Source organism: Labeo rohita, chromosome 22, assembly GCF_022985175.1.
Source record: "Labeo rohita strain BAU-BD-2019 chromosome 22, IGBB_LRoh.1.0, whole genome shotgun sequence".
Taxonomy (NCBI): domain Eukaryota; kingdom Metazoa; phylum Chordata; class Actinopteri; order Cypriniformes; family Cyprinidae; genus Labeo; species Labeo rohita.
The window spans coordinates 61,459,291-61,471,054 of record NC_066890.1 but is presented as its reverse complement, the minus strand read 5'-3'; the positions used below and the strand labels follow the sequence as shown (position 1 = coordinate 61,471,054).

Below are 11,764 nucleotides of genomic sequence, written 5' to 3'. Positions count from 1 at the left end.
ACCGAACGAATCACAGTGCTCAGACTCTCTTCCTCAATACATATTCACATCGCTTCGCGCGCTTTGTGATCACGTGAAGCATTTCGCGCGAAAAATCAGTCTTCCCGGCAAAAACTAGTCTACAGACGTGTTGCTGTTCAGAACAGACGTGAGAAGATGGCGGTGAGTGTATTTGTGTATAATATCTACGTATATGAAAATAAATCGTTTAAATGTAGTTCAAATGCGTTCTAAAGTATTTTAAGTTTGCAGACGCGTTCGAAATTATGCGAAGTGTGCATGGCTTGTATAGTCAGTGTCTGGTAAAGTTAAAATGTATGTTAATGCTCTAAATGTTATAATGAAGTCAGTACTTTAAACGTTATCCAACAAATATGCGTTCATATTTACATATACGTTGTGATTTTAGATCGATTTCTGTGATATATTTTTGTTATAACTCTAACTGTCAAATGTGTTCATTTATTACAAAAAACTTTCAGAACTATATAATTATAACATAAATGTTTGCTTTTAACTAAAAACTGATGTATGACATCTATAAATAAGATATATTAAGAATATTGTTGCTTGAAGAGTTACGTAAACGTCCCACGTGGGAAAAACTAATTTCTTTGTTGTGGTTCAACTGTTGTTGCAAGTTATAACTGACATTTCTTAAATGATATGATAGTAAAACTTAAATGTTTAACATAATAATGGGTCTGTTTTTCTGAAATAATTAAATTTAGTTTCGGTTTTATTACCTCAGTTTGATCCAGTTAGACATATATTAATGTGTATTTTCCACATTGACCTTCAGTGTTTCTCCTTATGTTTAACTGTAAAGACCTTCATTTTATACAACGCTGACATTGTTTTTACTCCAAAACAGGATTCATCAGAGTCGTTTCACATGGCCACCAGCCCCAGTCGCGGCTCACGGCGGGGTGACCTGACCTCCAGCCCCGGCAGAGACCTGCCCCCGTTTGAGGACGAGTCCGAGGGGCTTCTTGGAGACAATATTGCTGATGAGGAGGACGGAGACGGAGAGGAGCTGATTGGAGATGGGATGGAGAGGTAAGTGAGACTATACATCTTCGTATGACATGGTCACTTTGGATGTAAACATAGCTAACAAGATATTATTTTCCGCCCACAGAGACTACCGCGCCATCCCAGAACTGGACCGTTATGAAGCGGAGGGTCTGGATGAGGATGAAGACCTCAGTGAGCTTTCTCCCAGCGCTCGGGCGGAAGCAGAAGCGGCTATGAGACGGCGCGACAGAGAACAGGGTCTTGGTATGGGCCGCATCGGACGCGGACTTCTTTACGGTGAGTGTTTCAGTCATTGAAAAACAATGGTAGCGCAAGCTACTCAAAGAACATGTAGTCTAAACTCTAAACAAACTCTTGTTTGTGGTTCTGCATTGGACAGATAGTGAAGATGAGGATGACAAACGACCCACAAAGAGGCAGCGGGTTCTTGCGGAGAGGGCAGCCGAGGGCGTCGGTATTGATGGCGAGGATGAGGAGATGATCGAAAGCATTGAGAACCTGGAGGACATGAAGGGCCACACGGTCAGAGAGTGGGTTTCAATGGCCGCCCCGCGATTGGAAATCTACCACCGCTTCAAGAACTTCCTGCGCACTCATGTGGACGAGCACGGACACAACGTCTTCAAAGAGCGCATTAGCGACATGTGCAAAGGTGGGTGGCCTGAGGGTGTTCTGGAAGAACTGTATTATTTATTACAGTGATTTTTGACACATTTTGTGATTTCAACAGAGAATAAGGAGAGTTTGCTGGTGAACTATGAAGAACTGGCATCTAGGGAGCATGTGCTGGCGTATTTTCTGCCGGAGGCTCCTGCTGAGATGCTGAAGATCTTCGACGAAGCTGCCAAAGAAGTGGTGCTTGCAATGTACCCCAAATACGACAGAATTGCGCATGAAATCCATGTTCGCATCGGCAACCTGCCACTTGTGGAAGAACTTCGATCGCTCAGGTACGAACAGTTTCACCTATTTTGTGTTTCCTAATACATTTTAGACACATAATTCACTGGTGTAGTTTATCTCTTGGGTTTTTTAGCAAAATAAATAAAAATAACTTGAAAATAATTTCAAAAATAAATAAAATACACTACCGTACACTAAAAATAATATATATTATTTTTTATCTCTTCTGCTCACCAATGCTTCATTTATTAGATCTAAAGTACAGCGAAAACAGTAAAATTTTGAAATATTTTTACTATTTAAAATAACTGTTTTCTATTTGAATATATTTTAAAATGTGTAATTTATTTCTGTGATCAAAGCTAAATTTCAGCATCATTACTCCAGTCTTCAGATCAGTCCCATGATCCTTCATTCTAATCAATGAACAGTAAGATTTAGTATTTTCTGCTCACCAAGTCTGCATTTATTTAAACCAAAGTACAGCAGAAATGATAAAGTTTTAAAATATTTTTAGTATTTAAAATAAGTGTTTTCTATGTGAATATATTTTAAAATGCTATTTATTGCTGTGATTTCAAAGCTGAATTTTCAGCATCATTACTTCAGTCACATGATCCTTCAGAAATTATTCTAATATTCTGATTTGCTGCTCAAGGAACATTTTTTTAGTATGATAATTTAAAACAGTTGAGTAATTTCTTTATTAGGATTTTTTGATTTAATAGAAAGATCCAAAGATCAGCGTTTTATCTGAAATAAAGTTGTTGTAACTTACACTATACCATTCTAAATCTTGCAGTCAGTATAATTTTTTTTTTTTTTTCTTTTAGGAAAGAAATTAAATAAATGAATACTTTTATTTAGCAAGTACACTTTAAATTGATCAGAAGTGATGATAAAGGTATTTATGATGTTACAAATGATTTCCTTTTCAGATAAATGCAGTTCTTCTAAACTTTCTATTCATCAAAGAAACCTGAAAAAAAAATTCTACTTGGCTGTTTTCAACATAATAATAATAATAATAAATGTGTTTTTTTGAGCAGCAAATTGTAATATTAGAATGGTTTCTGAAGGAAGCACATGGCCTGGAGTAATGATGCTAAAAAATTCAGCTTTGAAATCACAGGAATAAATTGCATTTTAAAATATTCATATAGAAAACACTTATTTTAAATACTAAAAATATTTACAAATTTTACTGTTTTTGCTGTACTTTGGATCAAATAAATGCAGGCTTGGTGAGCAGAAGAGAATTCTTAAAAAAAACAAAAAAAAAAAACATTAAAAATCCTGCAACACTGAAGACTGGAGTAATCATGCTGAAAATGTACCTTTGATCACAGGAATAAATTACATTTTAAAATATATTCAAATAGAAAACAGTTATTTTAAATAGTAAAAATATTTTATAATTGCCGTTTTTGCTGTACTTCAGATCAAATGAATGTAGGCTTGGTGAGCAGAAAAAATACTTAAAAAAATTACTAAAAATATTTAACATTTTTACTGTTTTTGCTGTACTTTGGATCAAATAAATACAGGCTTGGTGAGCAGAAGAGACTAAAAAACATTAAAATTCTTACTGTTCAAAAACTTTTGACTGGTAGTGTATATATTACTTATTTTCAACCTTGTTTATTTTTTTACAATTTTACTTTTGTTTTCTACAGGCAGCTTCACCTGAACCAGTTGATCCGCACCAGCGGTGTTGTGACCAGTTGCACTGGAGTTCTGCCGCAGCTTGGTATGGTGAAATACAACTGTAACAAGTGTAACTTCATCTTGGGACCCTTCTTCCAGTCCCAGAACCAGGAGGTGAAGCCTGGCTCCTGTCCCGAGTGTCAGTCGCTCGGCCCGTTCGAGATCAACATGGAACAGGTAAATTAGGAAAACGTTTCTGTGTGATTTGCAGTTGAGAATATAATGTATTTGGGAGAATCTTAAAATGTTTAAAGAAAATGGATTTAACATTTTTACCATTTTTTGGGAGAGACTCATTTGTTTGTTTTATCCGATCAAAAACTGAATTTATCAGTTGGTGATTAATCAACCTTTAACCTGGCTTATTCAATAGCTAATACATTTTAGATTTGTTTCTTTGCTTCCTTATCTGCTTATGTAAATGTGCTCTTAAGAGACCAGCTTTGCCATCTCATTTTTGCCATTTGTTTCCATAGCAGCAGGTAGCAGCTGTTTCTTTTTTTCATCTGATGTTAACAAAGGTTATTGCCTCTCACAGACCGTGTACCAGAACTACCAGCGTATCACCATTCAGGAGAGTCCTGGCAAAGTGGCGGCGGGCCGCCTGCCTCGCTCCAAAGACGCCATCCTGCTGGCAGACTTGGTGGACACCTGCAAACCCGGAGATGAGATTGTGAGTCAGCAGACCCTAATAACTATAATATGCATCAAATTCCCTTTAATGAACAAGCTTGAAGTGCATTGATTTATTCCAGGCAACAGTTTGGGTGAAGTTCACTGTTAATTATGGACTTCAAAACCTCTTTAGCCAATAAACATGTTGATTTGTGTTTTAAAACATAAACAAAAGACTTTGCGTTTTTATAAAATTGAACACAAATTGGCAATATTGAGCAATGTTAAAATAAATATGTAAATAAAATTTGTCCCCAAGTTTGGACCTGTAAATATTTAAAACTTTTTAAATATTAAATATTTAAAAAATATTTGTGTTACTTCTAACACTAAAACTTTAAAAAAATTAAATATAAATAATATTTTAAGAAAATACACTCTCCTAAATGTGTATTAATATTTAGTTTTTCACTATGTAACATTTCAAGTAATGTTCCCATATATATTTAAATAAAATATACCCTCCATTAAAAAAAAAAAAATTTTTCAAAAAAATTTTCTGGCGCTCACAACAATCTGCCACAGCAACTATGACTTTTATAATATTTATATCAATATATCAAATAATATTCAAGTAAAATATGCCCATCTAAATGCATATTTACATATTATTCATTATATAGCATTGTAAATATTTGAATATAAATATAAAGAGAAATTCCCTCCCAAAAATGTATTATTTTTGATGCACTCATAGCAATCTACCACCACAGCTACATCTTTTTATAATATTTATATCATTACAACTAATTTAAATAATTTTAAATTAAGTGCGTAAATAAAATACGCCCTGAAATTTGGAGCTGTGAATATTTAAAACCAATTTATTAATATTAGCTTTTTGTGTTTATAACTGTATTACTTGTATATACATAATATTTTAAGAAAATACACTCCTCTAAATGTGTATTAATATTTCATTTTCACTATATAATATTTAAAATAATATTTCCATATATATTTAAATAAAACAGTCTCCAAAAATGTATTTTTGCTGGAGCTTACAAGAATTTACCACCACAGCTACATCTTTTTATCACTACAACTAAATTAAAAGTTTTTTTTTTTTTTTTTTTAATATTTAAAAAACTAAAACATATTAATTAAATAACGTAATATGTCCATCTACATGTTGTTGTTTTTTTTCTCACTTTATAATATTGCAACTCATGCTTGAATATCATTAGAAACTCACGGGAATCTACCACAATAACCACTTAAGATATTTATATGACTATAGTTATATTAAATAATATTCAAGTAGAATATGTCTCAAATATGTGTCGTTATATATTTTTCCACTGTATAACATTGAAAATAATTTAATAAATTGATCTGGAATCAGTTCTGAGGTTAGTTTTTAACAGCAGATGTCGCTCTAGTCTAGTTTTTTTAACTGTACACTCAAATGTTCACGAAGAAGAGTGTTTGTGCATTCAACTGAGTAATTTAAGTGGTTAAACGTGCTTGCACCTTGACTTTTATGACGAGAGATTATGGCTGTTTCGAAAGCACGCAGTGCCATCTGCTGTAAAAGTCAAGTTTGGAATTGATTCAAGAGAGAATCGTGTTGCATTCGGAAAATTGCCGAACCGATCCACAAATCGATATATTGTGACAAAATATTTCAATAAAATATATCCTCAAAATGGTTTATTTTTGCAGGAGCTCACAGGAATCTATCACAACAACTACGACGGCTCTCTCAACATGGCTAACGGCTTCCCAGTCTTCGCTACCGTAATCCTGGCCAATCACATCGCCCGTAAGGATGAGGGTGTGGCCGTGGCGGAGCTCACCGATGAAGACGTCAAAGCCATCGTGGCTCTGTCCAAAGACGAGCGGATCGGAGAGCGGGTGAGCGACACTCACGCATTAGTTTGCTCTTGAATTTCAGAGCATGTTGAAGTTTCTCCAGATTAATCTTAAATTCCCTCCAACAGATTTTCGCAAGTATTGGTCCTTCCATCTACGGACATGAGGATATCAAACGTGGTCTGGCGCTTGCTCTCTTTGGTGGCGAAGCCAAGAATCCAGGTATATTGCTTGTTTTCTTTACACGGCTGTTAGTTTGCATGTCCGAATCCTTTAAAGTTGCTCAATTGTCTTCTAACTCTGTCAACAGGTGGGAAGCACAAGGTGCGTGGTGATATTAACGTTCTCCTATGTGGAGACCCAGGCACAGCCAAATCCCAGTTTCTAAAGTACGTCGAGAAGGTTGCAAGCCGTGCAGTCTTCACTACAGGGCAGGGTGCTTCCGCCGTGGGTCTGACGGCTTACGTGCAACGCCATCCCGTGAGTCGAGAGTGGACGTTGGAGGCGGGAGCTTTGGTGTTGGCGGATCGAGGAGTTTGCCTCATTGATGAGTTTGACAAGGTGAGGAAATGTTGGGAGCCGTTTGTAGCTTCAAAGAGGTTTTTGATGCACTGTTCCACCAATTTTTGGACCAATTTAGACTAATTTTTAGGAAAACATGCTTTTTCTGTATTTCTTAGATGAACGATCAGGACCGAACCAGCATCCATGAGGCAATGGAGCAGCAGAGCATCTCCATTTCCAAAGCTGGGATTGTCACATCGCTGCAAGCTCGCTGCACTGTCATCGCTGCCGCCAATCCTATCGGTGCGTTCTGGGAGTGTTTTAATGAGGATCATAACTTCAATTTTGCCAACGGCACTTCAAGAGTTGCATGTTAATCTAAAATGCAGTCACATTCTTAATTACTTTCTGTTGGATTGAAAGCTACAGTTAAGTTTTTGGCAGCAGTTGTTTTTCTTAATAAAGTTTTCTTTCTTTTGAAAGGTGGGCGTTACGACCCGTCTCTCACGTTCTCGGAAAACGTGGACCTGACGGAGCCCATCATTTCTCGATTTGACGTTCTGTGCGTCGTAAGAGACACCGTCGACCCTGTGCAGGTAAGTCCATTGACGACTTAAGGGTGTTTACATGACAAAATTGGAAAGAGAAAAGAAAAAAAAAGTAAAACTTAATTCGTTTTGGCCATTCATTTAAACAACGGCCTTTTGGGGGGTGTGAAAACTTTTGAAAACTGGGTTCAAAATGCAAATTTTTGGAAAAAATTCTGTTAATGTCTGTGTAAACAGGAATTTTGTAGTTTTTGTTTAGAAAGTGACATTTCCATCTACTGGCCTGTCAGATCGGAGATTGTTTTGACAACTTTAATGTCTGCACGTGAAACTTTTTAAGATTATTGCCATTTTATGCCTTTTATTTGGATAGTGCAGTATTTAGACAAAGTGGGAAAGGTCTGCGAGCAGGGACTCGAACGCAGGACGCACAAAGCGCAAAAGCGCTACATGTTGGCATGTTGCCGACAAACTTTTCCACTTTTAGTACATTGCCATGTAAACATTCCCTTAACCAGTGCTCAAGCATTGCCAGTCGCTTTACCCATAATTCTCTTTGGTTTAGGATGAGATGCTGGCTCGCTTCGTGGTGGGCAGCCACATCAAACATCACCCGAGCAACAAAGAAGGGGGCGTGGCCGGTCTAGAGGAGGTGGTGTTGCCGAACACCTTCGATGTCCCGACCATCCCTCAGGAGCTGCTCAGGAAGTACATCATATATGCCAAAGAGCGTGTGCGACCGAAACTCAATCAGATGGACCAGGACAAGGTGGCCCGAATTTACAGCGACCTTCGAAAAGAGTCCATGGTAAGAGTTGAATTTGAATCCAAAGACAATTTTAAGAAGTTCCACCATTTTTCATGCCTTTTTGCAATTTTTGAGTAATCACGTTTTCTCACAGGCTACGGGAAGTATCCCAATTACCGTGCGTCACATAGAGTCCATGATCCGCATGGCCGAGGCGCACGCCCGCATGCATCTGCGGGATTACGTCCTGGAGGACGACGTGAACATGGCCATCCGTGTCATGCTAGAAAGCTTCATTGACACGCAGAAGTTCAGCGTGATGAGGAGCATGCGCAAGGTGAGCGAACTGATTAAGTTTGTACTGCATATCTTGCAACTCCAAGGATTCTGTTGAAGTTGGTAACTGAACTTGTGTTTGTTGCATTTCTACAGACATTTGCACGGTATCTGGCCTTCAGACGGGACAACAACGAGTTGTTGCTCTTCGTCTTGAAGCAGCTGGTTTCTGAGCAGGTTGCATATCAGCGCAACCGTTATGGAGCCCAGCAGGACACCATCGAGATTCCTGAGAAGGATCTGGTGGACAAGGTAACTAATAGATGTTTAAACTGTGAAGACCACATAATTATTGCATTACAGAGACGTTACGTGTCATTTACGAATTTGAGTTGTAATGCCACCTTTTTCTGTCCTCAGGCCCGACAGATTAACATCCACAACCTATCTGCGTTTTACGACAGCGACCTATTCCGCTCAAACAAATTCTCCCACGACGCCAAGAAAAAGCTTGTCGTACAGCAGTTCTAGGCATTCATTCTGGATTTGTTCTTGAGGAGTTGCGTTGAGTATCTTGGACTTGTAAATATTCCGTCATGTGGTTGTTGGACCAACCGTTATGTGGATTGAATATTGTTTTTGGTCCTTTCATGAATTTGTTACCGTAGTCGTTACGGTTGTAAGTGATCCGCTTTGCTCATGTGGTCTTATTGGCTGCGTGAGCCAAGATGTCGTTCTTGAACTTTCTATAGTGTCAGTTTTGCATTTAAGTACTGCATTTAAGTTTGTAATGTAAAAAAAATAAAACTTTTGTACTATGTTCTGAATAATAAATCTTAAGCTGTGTATGTACTTGACTGTTTTGAGTTATTATAGTAGTGTAATCTCAACTTGAAGAAGCTTGTTTGCACCCCAAATAAAGAAACTTAATTGCGACTATTTTAAAATTAGTCGTTTTTTTTCCTTAGAATTGTGAGTTTATATCAGTTGCAAGTTGTAAAAAATTGAGTTGACAAAGTTGCAAATTTACCTTTTTTTTCTCTGAATTCTAAGTTTATATCTTGCAATTCTATATTTTTTTTTTCCTCAGAATTCCATGTTAAGATTGTGAGGAAAAGGTCAGAATTGTGTTATGTAAACTAGAATTAAATTTGAACTTTCGGTTGAGATTATAAATTTAAGGCTACGTTTACACTAGTTTTAAAAACGCATTAACTTTTGCTACGGTTACGCCTGTTGTTTACACTACTCTGGAATTTTGACCCTCAAAAACCAAGACGAAAACGCTGCAGACCCTATATTAGTTTGAAAACTATGAAAAAATGGTTGCGTTTCGGTGTAAACGGACCAAAATGGAGACTTTTGAAAACGACGGCCACATTCGCTCTCCGTATCTTTGTTGACCATGTGAACAGTAACATCATGCCTATTATTAATAGTTATGTGACATTCTTTTTCGATTGTGTAGTGTGGACTGAGATCGTTTCTGAAACTAAGTGAGAATGCCATGTAGACAAGGATCATTTTCATTTTAAAACTCTGAATTGTAGAATAAACAGTTGCGATTATTTATTTATTGTTTGCAGAAACAAGCTTTCAAAATTTACTGACAGGAAATGTAAAAAAAAAAAAAAATTGCTGTGTACTTAACTCCAGGTTTCTTGTTTGGTTCTGCACTATATGAAATTTGCGTTGCTGTTTATGGTTTGATTCTAGTTTCCTACTGTGGCTAAAATGAGTTCGACAGCATTTACCCAGCGCAAATCCACTATTTCATTTCAGTTTTTCCTTAGAATTACGAGTTTATATCAGTCACAAGTTATAAAGAATTGAGTTGTCAAAGTTTACATCTTGCAAGTTTTTTTTTTTTTTTCTGAATTCTAATTTTACGTCTCGCAATTCTATTTTTTCCCTCAAAATTCAGAGTTTAGATTGTAAAGTTTAGATTGTGTTATGTAAACTCAATTACGAGTTAAAAACTTGTAAAATGTAAGGCGTTTAAGACAACTACTTTGCTACTTTTGAAAATGATGGCGTGGCTGCCCACACTCACTTTGCGAATCATCAGTGTCCTTGTAAACTGTAACATCATGCTCATTATGAATGTTAATGTGACATAAGATTTCGGTTGTGTAGTGTTAAGTGACAACGCAGTAAAAACGCCAGTGTAGACGAGGATCATTTTTGTTTTAAAACAACATTCTAGTGTAAACAGGGCTTCAGTTTAAATCTCGCAATTCTACTTTTTTTTCCTCTGAGTTTTGTGAGTTTAGATGTGATGCATTTTTAATTTGAGAACTGTAAGAAAAACAGTTGTAACTAGATGAGTAAAGTTTGAGAACAAACTTTAAGTTGGCTTGAGAAAGCCTAGCCTGAAAGTTTGAAGCAGTTGTAAAAGTGTGAAAGCAGCTAGCATGATTTAACACATTGCTTACACGATTTAACATGTTGTTAACATGTTTTAGCATGATTAGCTTGTTGCTTGTATTTTTATAGGCTGATTACAATGTTGTTAGTGTGATTAGCATGTTAACATAATTTGCAAGTTACTAGAATTTTGTTAGCATGATTAGCAAGTTACTAGCATGTTTCTAGCCTGATTAGCATGTTTTGTGCATGATTAACATGTTACTAGCTTGTTGTTAACATGTTTATAGCATTATTAGCATATTACTACCATGTTGTTAACATGATTGGCATGTTACCAACATATTGCTAGCATGATTAACAAGTTACTAGTATGTTATTAGCATGATTAACATGTTGCTAGCATGTTTTTTAACATGATTAGCATGTTGCTAGCATGTTTCTAACACGATAAGCATGCTGTTAGCATGATAAGCAAATTACTAGCATGTTGCTAGCACGATTAGCATGTTACTAGCATGTTGTTAGGACGTTTCTAGTATAACCATGTTTCTAACATGATTAGCATGTTACTAGCATGTTGCTAACATGTTTCTAGTATGATTTGCATGTAACTAGCACATTGCTAGCATGATTAGTAAGTTAGTAGCATGTTGCTAGCATGATTAGCATGTTACTAGCATGTTGTTAGGACGTTTCTAGTATAAGCATGTTTCTAACATGATTAGCATGTTACTAGCATGTTGTTAGCATGTTTCTAGTATAAGCATGTTTTTAACACAATTAGCATGCTGTTAGCATAAGCAAATTACTAGCATGTTGCTAGCACGATTAGCATGTTACTACCATGTTGTTAGCATGTTTCTAGTATGATTAGCAAGTTAGTAGCATGTTGTTAGCATGATTAGCATGTTGTTAGCACGTTTTTAACATGATTAACATGTTACTAGCATGTTGTTAGCATGTTTCTAGTATGATTAGCATGTAACTACCACATTGCTAGCATGATTAGCAAGTTAGTAGCATGTTGTTAGCATGATTAACATGTTGCTAGTATGTTTCTAACATGATTAGCATGTTACTAGCATGTTGTTAGCATGTTTCTAGTATGATTTGCATGTAACTAGCACATTGCTAGCATGATTAGTAAGTTAGTAGCATGTTGCTAGCATGATTAGCATGT

The 11,764-nt window shown here is 36.4% G+C and overlaps 1 protein-coding gene across 1 annotated transcript; it reads left to right on the top strand.

Annotated features, from left to right (window-relative positions):
• Positions 1-66: 66 nt before the first annotated feature.
• mcm2 (minichromosome maintenance complex component 2) lies at positions 67-9,150 on the top strand. The gene is made up of 16 exons (XM_051094283.1): positions 67-162; positions 875-1,059; positions 1,142-1,314; positions 1,418-1,690; positions 1,769-1,988; positions 3,618-3,825; positions 4,187-4,321; positions 5,989-6,180; positions 6,267-6,360; positions 6,449-6,699; positions 6,819-6,945; positions 7,126-7,238; positions 7,756-7,998; positions 8,093-8,275; positions 8,371-8,526; positions 8,635-9,150. Exons 1-16 carry the CDS (start codon positions 157-159, stop codon positions 8,743-8,745), a joined length of 2,670 nt encoding a protein of 889 aa, XP_050950240.1. The 5' UTR covers positions 67-156; the 3' UTR covers positions 8,746-9,150.
• The last annotated feature ends 2,614 nt before the right edge of the window (positions 9,151-11,764 follow it).

Bases quoted from the DNA above. Each gene is read 5' to 3' on its own strand.
- mcm2 (XM_051094283.1), top strand. The intron at 4,322-5,988 runs GTGAGTCAGCAG...TTATTTTTGCAG, and splicing joins GCAAACCCGGAGATGAGATT to GAGCTCACAGGAATCTATCA. The intron at 6,700-6,818 runs GTGAGGAAATGT...TGTATTTCTTAG, and splicing joins TCATTGATGAGTTTGACAAG to ATGAACGATCAGGACCGAAC.